Consider the following 27,405-nt stretch of genomic DNA (forward strand, 5'->3'; position numbering starts at 1 on the left):
GAAGAGCGTGCAGGGCCTCGCCTCTGCAGAGATCCAGTGCACACAGCGTTGGTTCAGCTCGCTGTGATGAGCGCGGCGTGAGGTCTGCAGAAGCGATACGCTGGACTCGCCCTCGGGCTGTTTGCCAGGAAACATTTGGTGTGTGCACGCACACTCAGATATTCCACAGCCATCGCACACACTGACACACAGGACTGAGGATTGAGTTCAAGTCCAGCGCATTCCTGCCATAAACACACCTGACCAGCCGATCTCTGTCTGCGCTTTATCACTCACACTTTACGTGATCGCACAGCTGCTGGAGCCCAGACAGGAAGTACCGAACCAGGTGGAAACGCGCCATTTAATGTCATTTCCTTGAAGCAGCTGACCTCCAGAGGTCGAGGTGGCCGGAGAAGGTGACGGAGGGCCGGAGAGGTGGAGGCAGAGAGGGTTAAAGAGCGGCTGACGGTTACGTGGTTGTAAATCTGTGACGGGCAAGCAGATCAAACTGTAACTGAGTACCTTTACTCAAGTACTTTGCTGAAGTACAGCTTTAATGTACTTTAATGAAGCATGGATGCAAATATCATATTTAAAGGATTTGAAGCTTTAGCTTCTTCTTCTTATTCTGCTGCTATGATGCTGGATTCAGCAGCACGCACTGACAACGTTACAGGGATTTTGATGTTGGAGTGTCTTCTTCTCTGGTTTTGATCGCTCTGCTCTGTGACGGAGGAGCGCCAGTGTTCTGAGAAACCATCCTACTCTGACAAAACGTCCTACCTGTATTATAATTTGACGGTGACTTGCGACTAAACCTAACCCTAACTGTAACCATAACCTTAAGAAGTATTCCGGATGGGTGAGAGAAAAAGAAGTTAATTCGGCGTTGGTGTTGTGCGCATGCGCCGCGTCTGCGCAGAAACATTGGGTAGGATGTTTTTTCAGGTAGGATGGACTCCCAGAACACCAGCACCGTCACACTCGCCCCACAGACAAGGAACATTAACCCACAGCAGGGGGATACACCAGACTCTGTGTGTGTGTGTGCGTGTGTGTGTGTGTGTGTTCCTGTCTAGCTATCTTTGTGAGGACCGAAATCTGCATTCTACTATACTTGTGAGAACCAGCAGTCACTTGTGAGGACACACAACCAGGTCCTCACATTTTTGAAGGCATTTAAAGGCATTTTTGAGGCTCAAAATGAGGTTTTAGTGTCAGGGTTACAATTAGGTTATGGTTAGGTTTAGGGTAAGGGTTAGGGTTAGGCATTCATTTTTAATGGTTAGGGTTAGGGTAAGGGGCTAGGGAAACCATTATGTCAATGAGGGTCCTCACTAAGATAGCTGAACGGGGTTGTGTGTGTGTGTGTGTGTGTGTGCGCGTGTGTGTGTGCGTGCGCGCGTGCGCGTGTTCCTGTCTAGCTATCTTTGTGAGAACTGAAATCTGCATTCTACTATACTATACACACAACCTGGTCCTCACAAATTTGAAGCATTTTTGAGGCTCAAAATGTGGTTTTAGTGTCAGGGTTACAGTTAGGTTATGGTTAGGTTTAGGGTCAGGGTTAGGCATTCATTTTTAATGGTTAGGGTTAGGGGCTAGGGAAAGCATTATGTCAATAAAGGTCCTCACTAAATTAGCTGAACGGGCTTGTGTGCGTGTGTGCATGCGTGTGTGTGCGTGCGTGTGTGCATGCGTGTGTGTGCGTGCGTGTGTGCATGCGTGTGCGTGCGTGTGTGTGTGTGTGCGTGCGTGCGTGTGTGTGTGTGTGTGCGTGTGTGTGCGTGCGTGCGTGTGTGCATGCGTGTGTGTGCGTGTGTGTGTGCGTGCGTGTGTGTGTGTGCGTGTGTGTGCGTGCGTGTGTGTGTGCGTGCACGTGTGCGTGCGTGTGTGCGTGCGTGTGTGTGTGCGCGTGCGTGTGCGTGTGTGTGTGTGCATTAACCCTTTCACTCTGTTGTTTACAGGTTGCAGTGCGACTGTCAGCATCACACCTGCGGCGTATCTTGTGACCAGTGTTGCCCTGGATACCACCAGTTGCCATGGAAACCGGCCACGACCTACAGTGCCAACGAGTGTGAACGTGAGTGCGTGCAAACACACAGACACACACACGGGGTCGTGACCCCTGCAGAGGAATGTGCTTCCTGCGTGGGGTCAGGTGACCTCGCGGGTCAAATGTGACAGCGTGCTTTTCTAATTAAGAACATCCTCGCTGGGCTTTTCGATCTGCCGCTCGTCCGCTGTGACGGGCAGCACCGCCCATGAGCTCTGGCCATCTTTGCTGATTCGATGAAAGCCCAGTCCGGATCACCACGTTTTAAGAGCCTGCGTGTGTTCCTTTTCTTTCCCTTCTGGCTCAGAGGGAACGTTTTCTGCCCGGTGTTGTAGGGTCCAAGTGTGTGTTCCAGAGGCTGGTGCGAGTCACAGACGAGGTACTGGTCTGTGTGTGGGCTTCAGGTAAACGTCAGTGTTGAGGTTTCCATCCACAAACAGTAAACTGTGTGTCTCCATCCACTGAGCTGATGTGAGCAGTGAAGGATCTGTTCCAGCTGCTACATGCTTAGTTTCCAGCTCCTACAGGTTGGCTCCAATTGGTGACAATGGGGGGCCCACGGCACACCCATGTTTGTGTCTGTGGAAAGCCTCATTATACAGAGCCTCATCTGTAGAGTTCAGGTGTGTTTTTGAGTGGTTAAAGGTTAAATGACTACATCGTGTGGCGCTCAGCGTCTGATCCTGTTCAGAGCTCTGCTTACGTGTACACGAGAGCGCCGACTGTTATCAGAGCTGCAGTTATATTTAACAAAGACCAACGAGGTTATCAGTGAGGTCACCGGAGGTCGCTGAGGGTCGGCCCGGAGCCGCCGTCAGAGGGGGAAAGGCGTCTGTCTGTAAAAACGGAAACAGCTGTTTCTGTTCTAGGTGTGAGGCTCCGCCTCCTGAGCACGCTCACAAATATACAGACTGTTCTTAATAACTTACCTGTCTTGTTATTTCCTAAATGCTGGCTCCTGCTCTGGTGTGAGAAGAAACCCCCCACTTAATCTTAGCGTGTAACATGTGACACACGTGTGAGCTTTGTCCCAGATAACGGAGAGCACGGCAGAGGTCCAGACGGACTCTCAGGGAGCGCTTATCTGCCTCTCAGCGTCCGGGCGGTGCCGGCTCAATAAACCAGCACTCCCATCCTGCAGCCCGATAACGGCGGCAGGTTTCTCCGAGCCGGGAGCGTCTGAGTCTGTCTCCACAGAAATCGCTCGGTGCGGCGATAACACCTGCGCTCTGATTTCTAATCTGTCTGAAACGCACGTCCCGCCCTTTCCCAGGATCAGCATGCAGTTTACACAACATTCCAAAGCTGGAACGTTTTTCTGGGATTACTGTGGATAACTGTGTGTGTTCAACACAGGTACACGCTGCTGCCTTTGTCTCACGTTTGGGAATAACACCTTCAGCGTCACCATCACACCTGGAAGCTGCCTGAGCTCATGGTGCAGATGTGGCAGCAGCTGGAGGAGCAGCCTGACTGTAATCAGACATGAAACAGTGTGTGTGTGTGCGTATATGTGTGTGTGTGTGTGTGTGTGTTAATCACAGTTTCTCTCCTTTCACCGTGTTTGACTTTGTGTTCAGACAAACGTGTGATCATGTGACCCTCGGTGGCCTGTAATCTGCTAAACAGCGCCTGTCACAGGAAACAGGAAGAGCTGAGCAGACGAGTGCAGAGTTTACCTTAATGATCGAGTGTGTGCTGTCGGGGTTTCCCCCAGGGGTGTGTGTGTGTGTGTATGTGTGTTGGATTAGAGGAATGGGAGGTGCAGATTGGTCGATGATGTCGTGCGTGAAGCAGCCAGCTGTCTCGTGTCTGCTTCGTGGTTTCCTCTGAATCTCAGGAGTGACTCTCTCGAGTGTGAATGAGGATCTAAATGAAGCGCAGGTGTATTCTGGTCACACCTGCGAGCGTTTCTTCTTCAGGTGTGACTTCCTGTGTGTGTCTTCACCTATCTGTGTTCTCACCTGCAGCCTGCAACTGCCACCGTCACTCTTTCGACTGTTACTATGACCCCGAGGTGGACAAGAGGAGAGCCAGCCTCGACATCCATGGACACTACAGAGGGGGCGGAGTCTGCCTCAACTGTCAGGTACCTGACACACCTGAAACTGTGTTAGTGTGTGTGACCTGTGATGACTGACTGTAATGGGAACTTTTCCCTCTCAGCATCACACCACTGGAGTCAACTGTGAGCGCTGCGTCCCCACCTACTACAGGTCACCTGACCACCCCATCGACTCGCCGCTGGCCTGCTCACGTGAGCCTGACACACACACACACACAGAGGTCATCTTCTTCTGTCCCATCCTCCTAATCTCTCGTCCCCCCCACAGCCTGCGACTGTGATGTGGAGTTTACAGACGGTACCTGTGAGGATCTGACCGGGCGATGTTTCTGCAAACCGAACTACACCGGGGAGAACTGTGACTCGTGCGCCGCCGGCTTCACCGGCTTCCCCGAGTGTTACCGTGAGTTTAACAAACACCTCAAAGCTCGCGGGTCACTTCCTGGAGGGTTCCCTGCAGCTTCAGCCTCAAACAAATGCACTCACTAGGTGCTGCGAACACACCTGCTGTGGGCGCCCTGTGGGTGGCGCTGTGCTGCAGACACAGGAACTTTGTTTGACTGACACATAAGCAGAAGAAAAGGCGAGGAACAAAGACACACAGCAGCAGGCAGAGGACCATGAGGGACAGGAGGGGCGGGTACAGGTGTGGGCGGGGCTCTAATACAGGAAGTTAAACTAGAAGAACACATATGGACAGACTAACCCTCTTAACCTAACAGAACTCCCTCTAACATTGGAACTACAGCGATCTTGAGTAGTTCTTAAAGATGAAGACCCTGAAAACCAGAGCAGGGCTCACAGCTGTGATGGTGTGAGCAGCACGCCGCTGTGGTTACACAACCTGACCTCTGCTGTCTCTGTCCTACAGCCAGCCCCACACACCCCACCACCATCAACGGGGAGGCCAGACCAGCAGGAGAGATCATCAGTGAGTGTGCAGCACACACACACACACACGTGTCTGTGCTGCTAAATATAAGTGATGGTGTTTAGTTCACAGACGGTTTCACTGATAAACACAAATCTGTCAGCTGACCGTGACTTGCTCCAGAGCGTGGATGTTCCCACGCTCTCCTCCAGCCACTCGCTCAGGGTTGCAGGAGGAGCCTGAGGTGAGTTTACTGAGAGGAACGTCTAAACGAGGCTGTGTTCTGTGTGCAGACTGCGAGTGCAGCGCGGCAGGAACCGTGGAGAACTCGTGCAGGGCCGACCCTCGGACCGGGACCTGCATCTGCAAACCGGGTTTCACCGGAGACCACTGTGACGCCTGCGCGCCGGGCTTCTACGGGCTCAACTGTGAGGGTGAGACGTAGCCTAACACGTCAGGAACATCCCCACGGCTGCAGCTTCAGCACGTCAGCACAAAACACACACGAGCTGCAAAAAGCAGCATTTTCATCTCCACCCATCTCCAACTGAGCTGACATCACAAACTCCACCCATCTCCAACATGTGTCAGTCACACCTGTGGTCTGATGACTCACAGCCGTCCAATCACAGAGCCGAGGGGACGACGTCCTGCTTGTTTCAGTAATCCACAAATACACACTGTGTGACACTTATTTATGGCTCTGTGTGTGTGTGTGTGTGTGTGTGTGTGTGTGTATGTGTGTGCAGCCTGTCAGTGTGCAGGGCCTGGCTGCCTGGACGGGTCATGTGACGAGGTCACCGGTCACGGTGTGTGTCGCAGCGGGTTCCTGGGTCCTCAGTGCGATCGGTGTGCTCCGGGCTACTTCAGCTACCCGCTGTGCCAGCGTAAGTCCCGCCCATCAGACCCGGGCTCTCAGTTACACTCAGAGATCTCCTCACGACCTCCAGCACGCGTGTAGCTCAGCAGTTACGTGTCACGTGTCGTTCAGCTGGAGCTCATACATGAGCGTAGTGACAGTTTGTGTGTAATAATCCTGCGAGCCCACGCTGCAGTCACAGTCTGCGCACCACAGCGAGCTCGCCACAGAGCTCACGCAGGTGTAAACTGAAAGGCCTTACACTCAGCAGCCGTAGCTCACCGTCTCATTGTGTGTCGGCTGTGTTTGCAGTGTGTGGATGCAGCTCGCTCGGCTCTCTCCCTGAAGGCTGCGACGCCGCCGGGCGCTGTCTGTGCAGACCGGAGTTTCAGGGTCCTCGATGTGAGCAGTGCAGATCTGGATTCCACTCCTACCCCGACTGTAAAGGTGAGAGAACCTGACACACATGGAAACACTGACCGCACCCTTCTTACGAGGTGTTACACCGCATCGTTAAATTTCACTGGAGTTCAACAGTTTAAGTGAAAAAAGGCTCAGAATCGGCCCGTCTAATGAAGAAGGACACCTCTGGGTCAGGGTTGTAGTTTAATTCTGGACCAAGTGGAAAGGTGAGACTGAGAGGAGCCAAACATCACACCAGCTGCATGTTTTTAGTGAACCCCCCCCCAACACAGCTGATTTAAATGGCTAAATTATCTCCACAAAATGTCCTGAAGTTCTCCAGAGGCCTGCTAATGAACTAATCATTTAATTCAGGTGTGTTGACTAAGGGTGAGATCTAAAACCTGCAGGACGCCGGCCCTCAAGGCCTGGAGTTGGACACCCCTGATCTACATAATCACACGAGCCAAGGTGTGAAAACAGGTGTAGGTCACGATCAGCAGAAGTTTCAGGTGAACCTGCTGTGAAACCTAGCCCCGCCCTATCATGTGACTCACTGAGGTCAGATGACCCAGGATGTGAGTGGGCGTTAAGGCGTCTGGATTATAGATGGCAGACAGTTGGTGTGGTAAGCAATGTTCCCTCTAATTCTTCTTGTGTCTGAGCGAACACACAAACTCCCTGAGTGGTCCCTTGGACCACTGTGAGCGACATCAGACGTGTGCACTGTGGTCACGCCAGCATCGAATCCATCCAAGTTACATGGTTTATTAAAATAATCAAATTACAGGACTTCCGGTGAGCGCTCCAAGATGGCTGATTGACTTTTTGACCACTCCTGATCATAAGTGAGGAAAACTCCACAAACTCGATACAATAAACGTATTCACACTGACAATGATATACAGTGCGTGGAGGCAGATGTAAAAAGACACAGGGGGGCTCCAAAAGTTACGGAGAGGCAAAAGACACCTTACAGGACGGCGACGGAGCTAGCATGAAGAGGAGCACGGAGCAAAGCGAGGAAAACGAGCTAACAATGGCTAAAGCAATACAAAATTTGAGCGATAACATCCGAGAGATGAGGAAAGAAATCAAAGAAGATCTGAATAACCTAAAGGCTGAGATGAACCAGAAGCTACAAGATGCCATCGTGGATATTCGTAAGCACGCCACTAGGTTAACTGAAGCAGAACAACGTGTGAACGAACTTGAGACAGTGAATGTGGACCTGAGGGATGCGCTAATTCACTGTCTGGACCAGCAGAAAACTCTCCAGACCAAAGTCACGGACCTGGAAGGAAGATCGCGCCGCAACAACCTCCGTATATACGGAATTAAGGAAGGTGCTGAGGGGAATGATATGAAGGCGTTCATTAACAACTTCATAAAGAAAGAACTTGCCCTTCCCGAAGGTGAGGAGTTGCAGATTCAGCGCGCTCACCGATCACTGGGACCAAAGCCGCAAGACATAGCAATCGCAAGGTCTATTGTGGTTAATTTCCAGAGGTATGACATAAAAGACAAAATCCTGAGAGCAGCTTGGGCTAAGAAAATTTCTTATGAGGGCAAAACGATCACATTTACACACGACTTACCGATTGAGATTAACAACAAGCTCAAAGAATACAAGGACATCAAGAAGATCCTCAAAGAACAAAAAATACGTTTCCAGACACCATACCCAGCTAAAATGAGGATTCATTGGGAGAGCGGTCCACGCCTGTACAAGAGTGCATCAGAAGCGGCAGAGGATATGAAGAAGCGGGGTTACGCTGTGGAGGTGCCACGCTGCGGCAACTGGGAACAGGTTCTCACCCGAAGCGCACACTGGGAGAAAACGGATAGCTCACACTCCGAACGTGTCCGTGGACGGCTTCGTGGATTTCTCAGACAACAAGTATAAATTATCTTGTGTTAAGCCTCACTGGACTAAGCGGCTAAAATGCCTGTTTTTGCTCTGTAAGCACTGTTTCCTAGTCTCAGTTTATTATAATAGAGGAAGAGGTGTTTAGCCTTTCTATTACATCTTATTTACGATTTATAAAGAAATGCCTCTACCATGTGCTGGCATTGTACGCATTGCTCCCGTAACGTTTTTACTTTATACCATTTTTTTGTGTTAGACCTGTGTCATGTAAAACAGACTATGTTGATCAGGACTGAGAGACACTTAAATGTTCAGAGATAAGAGAAAGCTGCTGGATGCAGCGATGGAGCTCCTACATATGGTAGGATTTTTTCTCCAATATTGTAAGAATGGACACTATAGAATGACAGGGCACTATAAAGCCCCAGGAGTGGAAGTCAAGGTAACATATGTTCAGTTTTTGTGGTTATTATGTTCTTATAGTTCTAACTATGTTCAGAGCATCGACGTAAGTGGTTGGAAATACCGGTATGAGTAACTGTGACTTTAGAGCAGCTTCATGGAATGTAAATGGACTTAACAACCCTGTTAAGAGGAGTAGAGTCATGTCTAAGATAAAGCGGGAAAAAATACAGATTGTGTTTCTCCAAGAAACTCATTTATCTCAAGCAGAGCATGAGAAGGTAAAGAAGTTTGGATTCACAAATATGTTTTACAGCTCTTTTAAAACAGGCAACAAAAGAGGAGTTGCGGTATTGATACACAACTCCCTACATTTTGAACTTACCAGACAAGTAAAGGATAATGAAGGCAGATATGTGTTAATTCAAGATAAAATAGAGGGCAAAATGGTAACTCTTCTTTCAGTCTACCTACCACCAAATTATGATTCGAAATTTCTTAAGAAAATCCTTGAATTGATCTCCTCGGAGTCTCAGGGTGTGTTAATATGCGCAGGGGACTTTAATACAATCATGCATAAGGATGATTCCTCTAATAATAAGAGGATAGTGACTTCACAGAGTAAATTGCTAAGAAAGGGCCTGGATGACTTGGGCTTATTGGATATTTGGCGAGAAATGCATCCAAAGCATAGAGATTTTACTTACTTTTCACCCCCCCCCCCCATGCCGTATATTCAAGAATAGATCTTTTCTTTGTCTTTAGAAACGATAGACATAGGGTAAAAAGTTGTGACATAGGCACTAGGAATATGTCAGACCATTCACCAATTTATCTAACTATTAACCTAGAGACTAGACCAAAAACAACTATATGGAGGCTAAATACAGGTCTGCTTAACAATAAGACTATTATAAAAGAGATAAAAGCCGAAATAAAACATTTTCTAGAAATAAATGATAATGGGCAGGTAAATCCTAATATTTTATGGGACACCTTGAAGGCAGTGATTAGGGGCAAATTTATATCACTAACTGCAGCTCTGAAGAAAGCTAAAGAGAATCAGCTAAATGGACTTGAAAATACACTAAAAGATTTAGAAAACAGACACAAAAAGACTCAATATGACCAGACCTTGAAACAAATTCAGAAAATTAAAAAACAAATTCTTGATCTATATCAGGAAGAAGAAGAGAAAAAATACAGATTTTTGAGACAATCATATTATGAAACGGGGCCAAGGGCAACAAAATTACGTGCTAGAAAACTTCCTAAAAAGCAAATGACGCATTCTATATGCTCAGTCCTTGATCCCCAAACTGGGAAATTACAAAGTGACCTGGAGGGAATTGACTTGGCATTCCAAACCTATTACAAAATGGTATACACACAACCTGCACAAGCCAATACAGAAGATATAAAAATGTTTCTCAACTCATTAGATTTGCCATCAATTGGTGAGTGTCAAAATGAATGCCTAACCAAACAGATTCAGAAAGAAGAATTGGAAATGGCCTTAAAGAAACTAAAAAATAACAAAACACCAGGTACAGACGGCCTGCCGGCTGAGTGGTATAAGGCATTTGAGGTGGAGGTGCTTCCAGTTTTGCTAAGGTCATTGAACTGGACATTAGAGAATATGTCCACCCCCCCATCATGGTCTGAGGCAATCATAACAATTATACCTAAAGACGGTAAGAACAAAATGCTGTGCAGCTCATATAGGCCGATATCAGTCCTAAACCAAGATTATAAGCTTTACGCCTCAATTATATCTAATAGGCTAAACTCGTTCATCCCAGATTTGATTGATGAAGATCAAACTGGATTTGTGGGGGGCCGGCAAACCCAAGACAACATAAGACGCTCTCTCCACATAATCAATAATATAAGAGAAAATAATCATAAAGCGGTACTAATTAGTCTGGACGCCGAAAAGGCCTTTGATTGCGTCAGCTGGACGTATTTGTTTTTGGTCCTAGAAAGATTTGGTTTTGCTGAAAACTCTATTAACAGTATTAAGACATTATATTCAATGCCTACCGCGAGAGTCAAGATAAATGGACGAGTCACGGACCGTATAAAGTTGGAAAGATCTACTCGTCAAGGTTGTCCCTTGTCTCCAACTCTTTTCGCTCTTTACATTGAACCTTTAGCACAGGCAATAAGAGAAAATAATAGTATTCATGGGGTCGTAGTTAATTCAAGAGAACACAAAATAGCATTATATGCTGATGATGTCCTTTTGTACTTGTCGAATCCAGACCAGTCCATCCGGACCCTTTTAGATTTGCTGGGAAGGTTTGGGATGTATTCCGGTTACAAACTCAACATGGGAAAAACACAAATTTTAAGTTTTAACTATAGCCCGTTGAGTGAGGTTAAAAAAAAAAAATTCTGTTGATTGGTCTCTGAAAGCAATTAGATATTTAGGAGTATGGCTGACTAAATCGTTAGATGACTTGTATAAAAAAAACTTTGAGCCCGTGAACCAAAAGATTAAAGAGGACCTCACTCAATGGTCAACACTTGTTTTTGATTTTAGTGCGAGAATGGAGGTCATTAAAATGTCAGTCCTACCCAGACTACTGTATCTGTTTATGTCTCTACCTATCAAAATCCCCAAATCTCAGTTCCATGACTGGGACAAACAAATATCTCGATTTATTTGGAGGGGGTGGAAACCTAGAATTAAATATAGCACATTATTAATCCATAAAGATAAAGGCGGCTTCTCCCTCCCAAGTCGCCGAGGTTACTACCTTGCTGCTCAACTCAAAATAATTATACAATGGTGTGATGACACTTATGGGGCCCGATGGAAAGACATTGAGAATATGTGTGGGGTCATTCCAATACAAGCCTTGATAGGAGATCAGAAGCTGGCAACAGCCTACCAGAAAGAACTAAACCCCTTCACATCTTTTACATTGCTTATTTGGTTTGAGTTAGTGAAAGAACTAAATCTAAGGAACCACATTCAAGTACTTAGGTGGGTGGCTTATGACTCTGAGTTTAAACCAAACCAATTGGATTTACAATTTAAGAACTGGTCACATAAAGGCATTAATGTATACTGTAAAATACTGGATAAGAATGGCCTGCAAAGTTTTCAAACATTACAAGAAAAATATGAGATAGGAAAAAGTGATTTTTTCAGATACCTGCAATTGCGGCCATATTTGTCCTCAAAAGTGACCAAAGAAGTTAATACACAACCCAATGAAATAATTAATCTGATTTCACAAAGATACTTTAAGGGATGTAAGTCAGTTATCTCTAAACTCTACCAGGGAATATTGAAAAGTAGGGGAACTTCAACAGATTATATAAAGGAGAGATGGGAGAGAGAGTTGTCCTCAGTTATAACTTCTGAGCAATGGCACGATATGTGTGAGACTGCTATTTCAACCTCATCCTCTGCATACTGGCGAGAATTTAGTTGGAAAAACTTGGTACGATTTTTCATAACACCAAAACAACAAACACGGGGAAATTCTTCGTGCTGGAGGAGCTGTGGGGAAACCGTTGCAAACCATACCCACATATTCTGGTCGTGTCGAAAACTTTCTAAATTTTGGGAAGATGTTATATCAAAGATAGAACAGACTATAGGTTTTAAATCACAACAACGGCCTGTCATAACATTTTATTTAGGAGACCTACCCGAAGAATTAACAAGCAATGACAAATATCTCCTGAAGATTCTTACTGCTGCAGCAAAAAAAGCAATTACTCGTAAGTGGCTCTGTACTGACCCCCCTGTTCTGGACGACTGGTTGAGCGTTGTTGAGGAGATTCATAAAATGGAAAAACTTACCTTTTTGTTAAGGTTGCAAGCTAATATTTATACCAGCGGTCCCCAACCCCCGGGCCACGGACCGGTACCGGTCCGTGAGTCGTTTGGTACCGGGCCGCGAGAGTTGAGACTCGGGTGTGAAATGTATGGTTTTCAGGGTTTTTATCGGTTTTTAGCGTTATTTTGTTATCGTTTTTTTCGTTAACTCGGTTTTCCTGGGTCTTTTCACATGTGTTATGAATAAATCTTCTTTTTTTCGGTACCGGTACTAGTTTTATTTTGTTGTATTTATCCGCGACACCTTAAAGGCCGGTCCGTGAAAATATTGTCGGGCATAAACCGGTCCGTGGCGCAAAAAAGGTTGGGGACCGCTGATTTATACCACAAGATGGGACAAGTGGTTGAAATCAATCCGAAATTAGAATGGTTTTTTTTGTTTTGGGTTTTTTTCCTTTCTCCTGTTTGTGCCTACTCACATCTATACAAACTTCTGTATGCCTCTCCTAGGCTGCTCTTACATCTGTAGATGTGCTGTCAACTCATGAATATAAAGTCATGTTCTCACTGCCAGAATTGCTTTGTGGGAAAAAGCTGTGCTTTTCAGTCGACTGCTTGTTTTGTTATTGTTGTTTTTGGTTGTTTGTTGTTTTCTTTCTCTGTTGTAAAAAATATGTAAAACCTTTATTAAAAACTAAGTAATAAAATAATCAAATTACAGCATTTACATTTATGTTAGACTACTTTTAATTAACTGCTTTAGCCCACTTACAATGAAAATTAAAAAAATGTAGTCATTGACCTGTGCAGTTTTTTTTCTTTTCTTTTTTTTATAAAGCTCTGACTTGTATTATGAGTGTGAGTCTGTGGTCTGGGAGAGAGTCCTGTAACTCTCTGTCTGCAAAATACAGTAAATAATGACCAATGTTGGGCAATTAGTTACTTCTTCAAAAAAGTAACTGAGTTTTGCAAACAACAAAGTGTTTTGCAGCTGTTTACCTAAAAATGCAGCCAAGGCGTTTTTTTAAATAAACATTTCAAACTATTTACAGAACAATCAGCTGTTCTGCATCAAATTTGATGCCACACAAATTATTTGAGCCACTCCAAAAAATAATTTGTGTCCACTATGAGATAAAGGAGAACAACAGCCTGATACCTGCAGGCCTGACAACAGGAGATGTATCACTCCTGTAACACCTGTAACATTCAGCAGTCGCCTCATTGTTCTGACACACACAACAAAACTATTGACTACACTACACACTAACTACACGAGATTTGCGCTAAACAACTCTTAAAACTTCCCCCTTCCTAAACAACTAAATGCCATGTTGCCATATCTCTGTGAAGGTTTTCAGTCATCCAGGTCATCGTAGTCAAAGGAGTTTGCAAAGAGTTTTCTTTGCAACTCCTTTGACTACGATGACCTGGATGACTGAGAACCTTCACAGACATATTGCCGTACATTTTGGGAGGAACACCCTTCAACTGGTGCGGGAGTATGAAAGGGAATCAAGGAAACTGGCGGATTATAGGAACCACCTTCGTTTCAACCTAAGATGCAGACAAAGCAGAGTTGTTCCTAAGAGCTTGCGCCTTGGATCCACTGTCAGGGGACACAGAGCAGACTTGATTCTACAGAGAGCACAAAATCACCTTTGAAGTGAAAGGATAAGACAGGTCCATTTCACTATAGATGCCCTCCAGATCAAGATTAGCCAGACTCTGCAGGAACTGGAAACCCTTCTACCCTCTCCAATCCTAGAAGAGGTTTACAAGTTTGTGGACAAGGCTCAGCGGGCCCAACACTCTAAAGGAAAAGAAAGACAACGCAGGAAATTTCACACCTTGCTTTCAAAAACCCACACTCCTTAGTCTGAACCTACACAACTCATAGAAGAAAACACACCTGAAGACAGTCGGGAGAAATGGGTAAAGAACTTTTCAGACCGGAATCTCACTGAACCTGAAAAGAGGGTTTTAGCCAAAGGACTCAATTTCGCCATTTCTCCGCAACAGTTGCCCATAGTGGACCTCATCACAGCCACAGAAACCGCCATACGGATCAACAAATTATCACAGACAGAAGCAGAGCAAATCAGGATGAAAGTCTCAGCCACCCTCTCCAGTGCCAAAGTCCCTCCGTCTAACCTCACATTACAAGAAAAGAAGGCCGTCGCTTCCCTGAGCAAAGACCACAACATCACTATATTACCAGCGGATAAGGGAAGGTGCACCGTGGTCCTAAACACAACAGATTACCACACAAAGATCACTACTCTCCTCAGTGACAACAACACCTACGAAGCTTTAAAGCGAGACCCCACAAGCAGCTACAAAAAGAAAGTTATAGCTTGCCTTCAAGACCTTGAAAAGGACAAAATCATTGACCGCATTAACGCAAAACGACTACAAGAAGACAGCTCCTTGGAAGACAGGACCAACTTCACACCCGATCAGATCTGCACACTGTTAGACCTCTGCCTTACCACAACATACTTCAAATACAACGAAGGCTTCTACAGACAAAAACATGGCTGTGCCATGGGCTCCCCCGTGTCACCTATTGTAGCCAACCTTTACATGGAGGAAGTGGAAAGAAAGGCTCTTGGCTCTTTTAAAGGAAGAGTACCCAGCCACTGGTACAGATATGTAGATGACACCTGGGTCAAAATCAAGACACAAGAAGTGGAATCCTTCACTGCGCACATTAACGCTGTGGATAAAAACATCAAGTTCACCAGGGAAGACACAAAGGATAACTGTTTCCCTTTCCTGGACTGCGCCGTGCACATTGAAGAGAATGGCAACCTCAACATCGAAGTTTACCGGAAGCCCACACACACGGACCAGTACCTCCTCTTTGACTCCCATCACCCTCTGGAACACAAACTTGGAGTAATCAGGACCCTACACCACTGGGCAGAACATGTTCCCTCTAAGCCTGAGGGAAAAAAGAAGGAACACACACACGTAAAGGAAGCACTCAAAACATGTGGTTATCCCAACTGGGTGTTCATAAAGTCAGCAAAGAGGCACAGAAAAGAAGATCAGACACCAGCGAGGGAGGATAAGAAAGACAGACGCAACAACGTTGTCATCCCCTATGTAGCCGGTGTATCAGAGAAACTCAGGAGAGTTTTCTCCAAGCACTACATCCCAGTGTACTTCAGACCCAGCAACACACTCAGACAGAAACTGGTTCACCCGAAAGACAAAACTCCAAAACACAGACTTAACAACGTGGTGTATGCTGTACAGTGCAGCGAGGAATGCCCAGACCTCTACATTGGAGAGACCAAACAAACAGCCACTTCACAAGCGCATGGCACAACATAGAAGAGCCACCTCCACAGGACAAGACTCAGCAGTCCATCTGCATCTAAAGGTCAAAGGTCACTCTTTTGAGGATGCCAATGTTCACATTTTGGACAGAGAGGACAGATGGTTTGAAAGAGGAGTGAAAGAGGCCATCTATGTCCACTGTGAGCGACCATCTTTGAACAGAGGCGGTGGTTTACGACACCAACTGTCTGCCATCTATAACCCAGTTTTGAGTTCCCTCCCCAGACGCCTTAATGCCCACTCACATCTTGGGCCATCTGACCTCAGGAATTCACATGACAAGGTGGGGCCAGGTTTCACAATGAGCTCACCCGAAACCCTGGCTGATTAGGTCCCACACCCACTTTCACACCTTGGCTCATGTGATTAGAGGATCACCAGGGGGTCCTTTGTCCCTCTTTGGGGGGACACTCCCACTGGGTTTAAATCTGGGACTCTCGGCCATTTGACCTTAGAACTGAAGAAGCTTCTCAGATGAGAGGTGAAACGTCTTCAAGCAACTTAAAGAAGTCCAGACGCTTTTCTTTGCAAACTTATGTTGCCATATCATTTTTTTGATTGGTCGATATGGTACATTTTTCCACCAATAGGGAAGGCTGGGGGTGTTTTTGTTTTTGCTCACAGGTGGAGAGCGCTTTCGAGCGTTTCTTCCCGCAGTAAATATAAACAACGACAGTATTCAGGAAGAAAACCAAACATTGCAGATATTTTTATCATAACTCTGGTTTTACGTGGCCGATCAACACAATTTAAAAACTGGTATAAAGTCCACACTTTTTCCGTCAATTGTTCCGTCTGTCCTGCTCACATCTCCAATGGTTGTACACGTTGTCATTAACGTGGCTTCACTCCACATCAGCCACGCCGCTTTGCTAGCTAAAACACCGGTGTCGGCACATAAGAACGCTGTCATAGCCTGTCAACCACGTTGATTAGCTGCGTATATACGAATGTGAATCGCATCATTGGCTGGACTATGGGATAAGGTGGCATCGTTCTAATCCCATACGGGAGCAGCCAGTCACTTACTGACTAACACTGCAAAACAGAATAGTTAAAGTTTTAATTTTAATTTCAATTCAGGTTAGATTTTTTTTTTGTGCGCAACGCAGATTTTCTGTGCGCAGAGACCGTGCCAGCAGTGCGCAATTGCGCACACGCTCAGCTTAGAGGGAACATTGGTGGTAAGCCCCGCCCTCTGTTCAAAGATGGTGGTTCACAGTGGACATAGATGCTCTTTCACTCCTCTTTCAAACCATCTGTCTTTTCTGTCCAACATGTGAACATTGGCACCCTCAAAGAGTGACCTTTGACCTTTAGATGCAGATGTACAACTGAGCCTGGTCCCATCACGGTGGCTCTTCTATGTTGTGGCTGTTTGGTGTCTCCAGTGTAGCTCTGAGCTCTGCACTGCTGCACTGCGTGGTTGTGTTTGTGTCTTCTGTGAACTTTCTGTTTCACTGAGGTGGAGATCACGTTTGCTCCTTACCTCACTGATGTTCATCTCTGCTTCTCCCAGAGTGCACCTGTGATCCTCGCACCTCTCTGGACTCCAGCTGCACTGCGTCGGGTCACTGCCACTGCCGGCCCAATTACAGTGGAGCGTCATGTGACCAGTGTGCTCCTGGTTACTACGGTTACCCCAGCTGCACACGTAAGACAAAGACATGGTTCTGTGTTGCAAAGGTAAAACTACATGAAACAGACGAATGACGTGTGTGTGTGTGTGTGTGTGTGTGTGTGTGTGTGTGTGTGTGTGTTCCAGCCTGCCAGTGCTCTCCTGAAGGTTCACGTTACTCCAGCTGTGACCAGCTGACGGGACAGTGTGTGTGTCTGCCCAGCGTGGTGGGACTCAGGTGTGACAGCTGTGCACACGGTGCCTACGGCTTCCCCACCTGCCAAGGTAAACACATACACACACACACACACACAGTAAACACCGGCAGTGTGTGTCTGTTGGCTCTGACAGTAACAGCTGCAGGTGGAGCTCTGAATCCACTCGTGTTCAGTAATTCGTCTTTATTAACAGGTGAAACTTTGGGTTTCTGACACCGCTCACGTTCAGGTAAATGAGTTTGCTAAAAAGGAAAAGAGACACACCCGTCCAAGTTTCCGACTGTGATACCTGTGCTTCAGGTGTGTGCTGATGCCCCGCCCTGTGAGCAGCAGACTGGGGTTCATGCAGGCTCCACTTTAACATTTTTCCTGATTTAATCAAATAAAATGTGACAAAAACACAAAAGAATATAAATTCACGATTCTAAGCTGAAAATGTGGAATCGGTTAGTCTGCGGTTGATCCTGTAACTGAAGGGTTCCTACCGACACCGCATACTCCCAAAGCACCCCGTGCAGACTGGCGGGACAAACTCCCACGCACCCTCAAATATCCTCGGAAGAGTAAAGAACTGGTCCGGTGTTCCACGACCTGGAGCCGCATTGTGCCTCCTGAATCTGAGGTCTGAGCGATGGACAGGCTCTCCGTGACTTTACCAGGGAAGCTGAGGAGTGTGATCCCCCTGTAGCTGGTGCACAACCCTCCTGTCCACCCTCCCAAAGATGGGAACAACACCTCAGTTGAGGCACCGCCCCTGATCTCCACGCAGCATTGTCGAGGCGTGTCAGCCAGGACAGCCGACGACATCCAGAGCCTTCAGGCTCTCAGGGCGAACCTCACCCCCTGGGGGCGCTGCAGTTATTTGCCTGCCTCAGTGACCACGCCCCCAGTGATGGACAAGTCGTCACCTTTGTCCTTAGACTCTGCCTCCTCTACAGAAGGGAGGTCCTTGAAGTATTCCTTCCCCCGCCCAACCATGTCAGATACGACAGTATGGAACGCTGCACTGAGGTCTAGCAGGACAAGCACAGAGATGAGTCCACTGTCAGAGGCCATAAGAAGATCATTTGTAACCTTCACTAAAGCTGTTTCTGTGCTGTGATGACGTGTTTGCTTTTCTCTGTCGTTAAAGCTGGAAGCTGCCATCCTGCCGGCTCTGTTCAGACCACCGTAGCGCCTCCTCTGGTGAGTCCTGTGTTTGGCTTCTCACTCACAGATGATGTGAAAGGGTGTGTGTGTGTGTTGAGGCTGCAGTAAAGCAGTGCTGTGAGGGTCAGGTGGAGCAGAGGAGGCTAACCTCCACCTGCACTCTGACGTCTCTGTAAACAGCGACTGACAGGTACTGCAGGTAGGCTGCACCTGCATGCTTTGTAAGGAGAAACAGGTGTATTGAACTTTGCTGTGATTGGTTCCCTCAGGGCCGCTGTGAGTGCCGTCTCCACGTGGGGGGCCTGGCCTGTGACACCTGCAAACCTCTGTACTGGAACCTGTCCCCGGACACACCTGAAGGCTGCTCCAGTAAGACACAAACACACACACACACCCGTTCAGCTATCTTACTGAGGACCTTTATTGACATAATGCTTTCCCTAGCCCCTTACCCTAACCCTAACCATTAAAAATGAATGCCTAACCCTGACCCTAAACCTAACCATAACCTAATTATAACCCTGAAACTAAAACCACATTTTGAGCCTCTAAAAGGCCTTCAAACTTGTGAGGACCGGTGAGTGTGTCCGCTAGGAATGGGTATCGTTTGGATTTTATCCGATACCGGTGCCAAACCGGTACTTTTGAAACGGTGCCGGTGCTTAAATGGTGCTCGAACCGGTGCTTAAAAGATAACAATGTTAGCCTTTTCTGCAGCTATAGGGCATATATGGTATCACTCTTGGCTGGAAGCAGTGCTTAAACAATGGAAAAAACAAACTTTGTCCAAAAACCTCTCATGTTTAACTGTTTTCCACTTTTTCTTTGGTCATTTTAGCCTTTTTGGCCAGGGTGAAGGGAGTATCTGCCATCAAACAAGAAGACAGCCGCATGTAACTACGACGGTGTTTGCTAGTTCACCTTACATGCATTAATGTAATAACGTGGTTAGCCTACTCAACGTAAATTACACACGAACAACATTAAGCTACTCACGCAGAGAAGAACGGCTGCTGCTGCCATCATCATCCTCATCATTTCTGCTACACTGGCAGGGCTAGGAGCCAGGACTCTACTCTTCGGGTTCTTGGGGGATGTTGCTAACTCCGGGTCCGATAACAGGCACCACACCCGCAGTAGATGTGTGAGGTGTGAGGTCTCGCAGCAAGCTATCAAACACGGCGCATTTCTCGGCTTTTAAAAAAACGCTATGCGTCGCCAGGTGTTTCATCAGATTCGAGGTGTTCCCTCCTTTGCACAGTATCAGCTTAAAGCACTTGTTGCAGGCTGCTGAGTTTGCATCTTTTGCTGTGAAGTACAGCCAGACTTTTGACCGCTTCGCCTTGGGCATTTTTAATCTGTAGCTCTGCTCTAAAAGAACGTACGTACCTGGGCCCGCCTACTATCCTTGCAAAGGTAAAATGATTGGCTAGAATCCAAAGTGTATGACATCTCAGGAAATAAAGCACCGAAATGTGCGCTGCTTTTCGGTCTGGTTACTACCGTTTATGTCAGAACAGGTGCCATAATGGCACCGGATACCGGTACCCATCCCTAGTGTCCGCACAAGTGACTGTTGGTTCTCACAAGTATAGTAGAATGCAGATTTTGGTCCTCACAAAGATAGCTAGACAGGAACACACACACACACAGAGTAACCTGAGGTTGTTTCTCTGCAGACTGTGAGTGTAACGTGGCGGGGACGGTGAGCGCCGTGGCCGAGTGTGCTCAGGTGAGTCAGCTGACCTCAGGTAACATGTGGTGTTAGTGAATGTTCACTGATTGGTCGGTGAGCGGTTGCAGGAGGTTGCTGCCTGTTTGGGGTTTTTTTCCCCTGTATTTGTCCCCTTTCTCTAACAAAGTCCTGGCTGCTGCTGTTGTCATGCTAATGGTTGAGATGGTTTGTTGGTGTGTGCAGGAGAGCGGTCAGTGCCACTGTAAGCCCAACGTCTGCAGCGGAACCTGCTCCACCTGCAAAGATGGCTTCTTCAACCTGCAGGAGAGCGACTACTTTGGCTGCCGGGGTGAGCAGTGCTCTGAGCACTCAGGTACAGGTGTGCTGTTTCAGCTGTTAACCTGTTGTTTTTTCAGGTTGTCAGTGTGACATCGGTGGCGCCGTGGGTCCTTCGTGCGGCGAGAGGAGCGGCCACTGTCGCTGCAGACCCAACGTGGAGGGGCCGAAGTGTAACCTGTGAGTTCAGCACACCTCAGACAGATTTCAGGAAGTTAGTTTAACTGCAGTGAAGCTAAGTTAGGACTCCATTTCCCATAGTTCTAGTCTTCTGTCACAGACAGATGTGGTTAAATGTAGAGATGTCTGTCGTTGCCTCGGGTCGTCACGGCCTGAGTTTTTGTAGTTCTTCAGTCCGTGTTTCATCCCAGCATGCCTGTGCGTTTCACTTCATTGATCTGACTTCCTGTGCCGGCAGACCTCGTCCGGATCACTACTTCCCTGACCTCCATCACCTGAAGTTTGAGATTGAGGAGGGAACCATGCTGGACGGCCGGCCGGTGAGATTCGGCTACAACCCCCAAGAGTTCCCCAACTTCAGCTGGAGAGGTTATGCTCAGATGTCTCCAATTCAGGTAGGACCATAACCTTTGACCTTTTCTGTTGGCCACACCCCTAATGGTGTAAACTCGATTGTAGAGAAGATTATCCACCAAACAGTTCACTGACTCAGTGCTGCCTCTGCTGGACGGCAGAGGAACAGCAAACACATATGAGCTGTAGCATGTTTTTCATCCTTATTGGAAGGATCTGATTGACGTTGTTTAAAATAATGTGTGAGTGTGTGCAGTTATTGTGTAATTATGTTACTGTGGCCCAGCTGCATGTTGTCGGGACGTGTCTCTGTCGCAGGACTGCGTCTCAGCTCTTGCATGCATTTCAAATGTTTGCTTCCTGTCCTGTGTGAGCGTAGCAGACAGACTGTATTATGTCGCTTTGTCCTGGTTTCTGTGTCGGTGTTTTCTGTCGTCTCTGCCTCCTTTACTCAGCGTGTCTTTTGCTCTTCCTTCTCCTGCCCCTCGTCTTCCTCCTTCTCTTTCCTCCTCTCTGTGCGCCTCCTCTGATCCTCTACTTTGCTCCTCGTCCTGCTCTCTGCTCCCTCGGTAGTCGAAGGTGTTGGTGTCGGTGTCGGTCGACTCTCCGGACGTCTTCTTTGTGGTGCTGCGTTATGTTAACCGGCGAGGTTCGGATGTTTGGGGCCGGATGACGGTTGTGGAGGACGGCCGGAGCCACCACTGCGGGAACTGTAAGTGCTGGGAGGGGACTCTGTGTTTCCATGGCAGCGCAGGAATCAGGAGAGGTGGGAAGTCTTCTTACTCTCTCTCGATTTCCTCGCAACGCTTCGGTCTCTGTGCTTCGGCTGCGTTTGGCTGGTGGTGGTGGCGGCTCCGTATCTTTCCTCAGGGCCACAGATCAGTGCAGGTTTCAGGGATTTGAGGACAAATGTTGATCTTGTCTGCCCTCCAACCTCCCTCTCTCCTCCCTCCTGTCCTCTGTTTGGACGATGTCCTCGTAGACTGCGGTGAGGCTTCAGGTTTATATGAGCGAGGCAGACGTCTATCTGACTCGTTTCATCCTCAGATACATAAGCTCTGAGGGCGCCACCACCAAGGGTAAAATAACAGCCTATCAGGGCAGCCGCAGAGGTAGGTTCTCCACCAATCACATTAAAGTATCAGTAGAAGTTGATTAGCAGAGCAGCAGAGGGGAAGAATGCGTGTTGTGCTCATTCCTAATGTCTCGGTTTGTGTCCAAGGCTCCGAACAGTCCAAGCCGATCGTCTTCGCTCCCAGCGTGGAGCCGACCTTCGTCAACGTTCCCTTTGTGGAGCCCTTCGTGCTGAACCCGGGAACCTGGACTGTGGTGATCGAGGCGGAGGGAGTCCTGCTGGTGAGACGCAAACACGTGCAAATACACAGGTGGTGACAAATCAGCTCAACTCAAAGATGGCTCAGCTAATTGTAATTCTGAGAATGAGGCCCTGTGTAAGCTGCTGCTGCTGCACACCTGTAAACCACTTTGCAACCCACCGCCACCCCAGTGAGGAGGCCTCCGTGCTGCTCCCCTCACCACGTGTGCACAGGGAATGACTTTTGTTCCTCTATCCTGCAGGATTACCTGGTGCTGTTGCCCAGCGCCTACTACGAAGCTCCCATCCTGCAGATCAGAGTGAGCGAGCCCTGCACCTACAGCCCTGCCCCCGACGCCAGCCAGAAGTAAATACGCTCACGTCATTCATCTTTTGTTAGTGATTCTGTAGCGTCGTGTTTACACAGATCCCTGGCTTGAGCCCGGAGGGAGGAGCAGACGTTTACATGCTCTGATGTGTGTCTCTCTCAGCTGTCTGCTCTACAAGTACCTGTCTCTGGACTCCTTCCCCTCCATCTCAGGCAACGATGCCAGCTGCCGCAACGACAACCACCTGCCCCGCCCCTGCCCGACCGAGAAAGTTTCCCCGCGTCACCCCGACATGGCCGTCTGCAGCGGTTTGGATGTAAGACGGACAGCCGTGAAATGTGTCCACAGGTGAAACGTGCAGGTTAAACTAACGTCTTCGGTTTCTGCCGCAGATCAGCGTCGAGCTGCGAGGGCGCCTCTCGTCTCCGGGCGACTACGTCCTGGTCCTCGAGTATTCCAGCGAAGAAGAGCTACCTCAGACGCTGTCCGTCACTGTCAACGTGCCGGGAGTGAGAACGCACCGACACCGAGTCACCTTGCTGCAGTGCAGATACAGGTGAGCTCTGTCCACAGAAGCTGCAAGGCTCCTCCCCCCACTACAGAGAAGGACGTGTTTGAAAGCGCGCTGCCTCATGTAAAGTCGTTTAAATGTGTGTGCGTGCGTGCGTGCGTGCGTGCGTGTGTGTGTGTAGCTTCCTCTGTCGAGTCGTGGCTGTCGACGAGCAGAACAGAGTGGCGGTCTTCTCCCTCCCCTCAGACGCAGAGATCCAGCTGACCGCTGACCAAGCCACCTTCTTCCTGGTGAGATTCACTCTCGCATCACATGATCGGTCACCTGATCAGCTCGATCCTAATACGTGTTGCACGTGTGTTTCAGCACAAAGTGTACCTGGTGCCCAGACAGCAGTTCAGCATGGAGCAGGTAGCCCCGCGCGTCCACTGCATCGGCATGCATGGACACTTCTCACCTGACAGCTCCTCCTGCGTCCCCTCACGCTTCCTGACCCCGTCAGACTCTCTGGTCCTGAAGGAGGGCCAGAGCTCCTCCACCCTGCAGGAGCCCGCCCCCGCCTCCCCTGCTGCTGCGCCTCCTCTGAGAGAAGAGCAAGACTGGATGGGATTGGAGAGACCGCCGTTCGGAGCGGAAAACACCAACCACATCCGGCTGGACTCGCTGCAGGTACTGATGATGATGGGGCGTGTTGTTGGGGGGTGTTTAGTTTAGATATGTGTGACGTCGCACTCGCACGCGATCCGTTTTTATCTCAGGTGAAACATAACGGAGCTACAGAACCCGACTGAGACGTGCACACATTTTAAATGATCGATAAATATCCCACGAATGTGTCTGACACCGTAATCATTCCTCTCCCGTCGCCTCCTTTACCCAGAATGCAGTGATGTACTCTGCCCGGGTCCACGCCCTCGGCCGCTACGTCTTCATCCTCCACTACCACCAGCCTCTGCACCCCACCTACCCCGTACAGGTCTTCATTAACGGGGGGCGGATCTGGCAGGGTAAGGACACAGTCTGATCCTGGATCTGCTGCTGTCAGTGACAACAAGCTCTCACCACAGACTGTATATAAAAGATGGACATAAACCTGTGGCTGGAGTTTGAGCTTCAGTTTTCAAAGCTGTAATGAAACATGTTCAGACTGCATGTGCATCACACACACAGCGATACCTGCTAATCAGTAACATCCAATCAAAAGCATGAATCTCACTGTGCATCAAAACTGGAGCTCCGCCCTGTTATTGGTCACATGAAGTCACTAAAAATGCTCCTGAAGGCTCCAACAGCACAAACAGGCCCAGAGGTCAGGTGAAGCTAGCAGACAGCTAGCAGCTACAGCCGCCTGTCAGTAACAGAGGCCACGCCCCCAATAATTCAAACTTTTAGGCTTAAAATCATTTTAAAAATTTTTAACATGGAAGCCTGTGGGACTGACTCACTGCTGCCTCTGCTGGGCGTCAGAGGAACTGCAGCTTCTGGTGCTGGGGGCTGATGATTGGCTCTATTTTGTTCCTGTTCCTCAGGACATGTAAACGCCTCGTTCTGTCCTCACGCTTATGGCTGCCGTGACGTCCTGGTGTCGGAGAATCAGATCATTCTGGATGTGACGGACCACGAGCTACTCGTCACGGTGCAGATACCTGCGGGGAAGACGCTGTGGCTGGTCAGTGTCGCTGCTCTGCATCACAGCTACGCTCGATGCTGCAGAATGATGTTCAGGGATAGTTTTTTCCTTTGAGGTGGAGATGAGGCAGAAGCTGACGTTCTTCCTTGTGTCTGCAGGATTACCTGCTGGTTGTTCCTGAGTCGAGCTACAGCTCCAGCTACCTGAGCGAGGAGCCGCTGGACAAATCCTACGACTTCATCAGACTCTGCGGTCAAAACAGCTTTTACATCAGGTGAGCATGTGAGCGGGTGAAGATGCTGGGGAGTAGTTTAGCGTGTTAGCGTCATCCTTACAGGTGTGAACTCTTCCTCTCTCCCGCAGTCCCTCCTCCTCCTCGCCGTTCTGCCTCAGCTCGGCCATATCTCTGTCAGCCTTCGTCAACAACGGCGCGCTGCCCTGTGCCTGCCACGAAGTCGGAGCTGAGAGCGACACCTGCGAACGCTTTGGCGGTCAGTGTCGCTGCAGGCCCAACGTGATTGGACGAGACTGCTCCATGTGCGCCACGGGTTACTGGGGATTCCCCAACTGCAGACGTGAGTGTTCGCCTGAACAGATCATTCATCACATTCACCATCTCACCTTTCCTGTATTTTCAATTCTGACCTGCTCGGGTCAAAAATCCGAAAGAAATCAGCAGAAGCCGAAAACCACGACCTGCCTTCGCCTCTCATCACTCGGCTGATGTCCTCTTAAACACGAGGAACGTTTCAAAGTCGTCTTTAAGCAGAAAAACGGAATAACTGAAATGCGCAGACGAGTGTAAGGCTGGGGTGATGAAACGCTGCAGGGACTGCGTCTGAGATTCACACTTATTTATTCATAAAACGTTTGTTTTGCTGTGAAGAAGGCGCGTGGGGTTTTTCCTGTCTCGCTCCCCTGTGTTCCCGCTCTAACTCACCTTCCCGTGTCACCTGCAGCCTGTAACTGCGGTTCGAGGTTGTGCGAGCCGGTGACGGGTGACTGCATCTGCCCGCCGAGGACCGTCCTCCCAGAATGCACTGAGTGCGAGCCTCAGACATTTGGCTGCCACCCGCTGGTGGGCTGCGAGGTCTGCAACTGCTCTCACGCTGGCATCATCGCCCCCGATGTGAGCTGCGACACGCTCAGTGGGCAGTGCAGGTAAGACGAACAGGAAGCGACCTCAGGACAAAGAGGGGTTGTATGTGTTTGTCTCCCTCCGGTGGCTGTGTGCTCTCTGAAGCTGCCAGGTTTAAACTTTCGGACTGCCTGATCCTCTGCAACATTTCTTTGTGAAGTTTCTATAATTTTACAAACTCCCTGACGTTTTTTTGGATAGCTCAATTTCAGATTGATATCTCTCTCGTGTCCGTTATGCAAGTTTTCACCACCAGGGGGCAGATCGACTATGTTGCTGCCATCCAATGTGCAATATCTCAGTCTTTCCTTGTTCTGTGCAACATTTTGGTCTCAGTGGAATTACCATCCCCACCCCAAATGACCATAGCCCCTCCACTCTTATTCATTTATTGAATATATTATATAACTGCCCTTGTATACAGCCCCACGATGTTTCTGTTTCAATGTTTCTACACATACACCATGTATATAGTTTACTCACATATATCTATACATAGATTTTGCTTTTTTTTTCCTCGTTGTATATTGTTTTCTTTACTTTTGCACCTTTGTGGTTCACTGTGCAAGAAACCGCACAATGACAATAAAAAGCTCTAAAGTCTAAAAGTTCATTTTGTTGTTGTTCTTTAACCTCATTTCTTTTCCGCCCCCTTTCCTATGGCTGCCATCACACATGAGAACAGCTTCTTAATGATCTAATGTAATCAAGCTCACGCTGACCCAGTGCACCACCTTGTGGTGAACAGTGTTATTACCCTAAACTGCAGCTGTAGGTGTCTTGGACATAAAGTGACAGCGACTGTTTCCTCACTTCTCACACACATGTCGGGTATTCATTATGCTTTCCCCTTACTGTAAACCTCACAATAACCTAACTGTGACCATGACACAAAAAATGTCTTCAAACTTGTGGAGACGGACATTTTGGTCCCCACAAGGCTAGTAAACTTCCAATTTTTGATCCCCACAAAGATGTGAGTACATGCTCACAGACACACACACAGACAGAGGTCAAAGGTTATAGAAGCTGAGATTCAGCACGACGTGACTTTGTTACTGTTTCTGTTTCCAGATGTCAGAACAACATCGTCGGACGTCAGTGCGACCGCTGTGCCCCCGGTTTCTATGGTTACCCCAACTGCAGACCATGTGACTGCAACGAGGCGGGGGCTGAGGAGGAAGTGTGTGACCCGTCCACAGGACAGTGTCTCTGCAAGGTTTGCACTCACGTACACAAACGCACAAACGTACACGAGTCTGTCATGTTTGTGTGTCTGACATTGCTCTGTGTGTTGTGTG

General features: G+C 48.1%; 1 protein-coding gene across 2 annotated transcripts in view; it reads left to right on the forward strand.

Moving 5' to 3' along the window:
* lama5 (laminin, alpha 5) overlaps positions 1-27,405 on the forward strand; it is a 94,332-nt gene that overhangs the window by 39,049 nt on the left and 27,878 nt on the right. For both annotated transcript variants that reach the window (XR_010091795.1, XM_063463421.1), the window contains exons 7-35: positions 1,950-2,065; positions 4,009-4,127; positions 4,205-4,295; positions 4,372-4,506; positions 4,975-5,034; positions 5,268-5,408; positions 5,724-5,861; positions 6,146-6,280; positions 17,171-17,305; positions 17,417-17,554; positions 18,620-18,672; positions 18,906-19,005; positions 20,316-20,368; positions 20,555-20,660; positions 20,728-20,827; positions 21,066-21,222; positions 21,755-21,893; positions 22,404-22,537; positions 22,760-22,863; positions 22,988-23,141; positions 23,218-23,381; positions 23,518-23,626; positions 23,703-24,005; positions 24,217-24,343; positions 24,866-25,005; positions 25,125-25,240; positions 25,330-25,541; positions 25,926-26,127; positions 27,179-27,323. Coding sequence is in view for 1 of the 2 variants with exons in the window: in XM_063463421.1 (XP_063319491.1) it covers positions 1,950-2,065; positions 4,009-4,127; positions 4,205-4,295; positions 4,372-4,506; positions 4,975-5,034; positions 5,268-5,408; positions 5,724-5,861; positions 6,146-6,280; positions 17,171-17,305; positions 17,417-17,554; positions 18,620-18,672; positions 18,906-19,005; positions 20,316-20,368; positions 20,555-20,660; positions 20,728-20,827; positions 21,066-21,222; positions 21,755-21,893; positions 22,404-22,537; positions 22,760-22,863; positions 22,988-23,141; positions 23,218-23,381; positions 23,518-23,626; positions 23,703-24,005; positions 24,217-24,343; positions 24,866-25,005; positions 25,125-25,240; positions 25,330-25,541; positions 25,926-26,127; positions 27,179-27,323 (3,826 nt within the window). In the remaining variant the exon portion in view is untranslated. The remainder of the gene's footprint in view (positions 1-1,949; positions 2,066-4,008; positions 4,128-4,204; positions 4,296-4,371; positions 4,507-4,974; positions 5,035-5,267; positions 5,409-5,723; positions 5,862-6,145; positions 6,281-17,170; positions 17,306-17,416; positions 17,555-18,619; positions 18,673-18,905; positions 19,006-20,315; positions 20,369-20,554; positions 20,661-20,727; positions 20,828-21,065; positions 21,223-21,754; positions 21,894-22,403; positions 22,538-22,759; positions 22,864-22,987; positions 23,142-23,217; positions 23,382-23,517; positions 23,627-23,702; positions 24,006-24,216; positions 24,344-24,865; positions 25,006-25,124; positions 25,241-25,329; positions 25,542-25,925; positions 26,128-27,178; positions 27,324-27,405) is intronic.

The sequence above is a fragment of the Pelmatolapia mariae genome, linkage group LG20 (assembly GCF_036321145.2).
Source record: "Pelmatolapia mariae isolate MD_Pm_ZW linkage group LG20, Pm_UMD_F_2, whole genome shotgun sequence".
NCBI classification, from domain to species: Eukaryota; Metazoa; Chordata; class Actinopteri; order Cichliformes; family Cichlidae; genus Pelmatolapia; species Pelmatolapia mariae.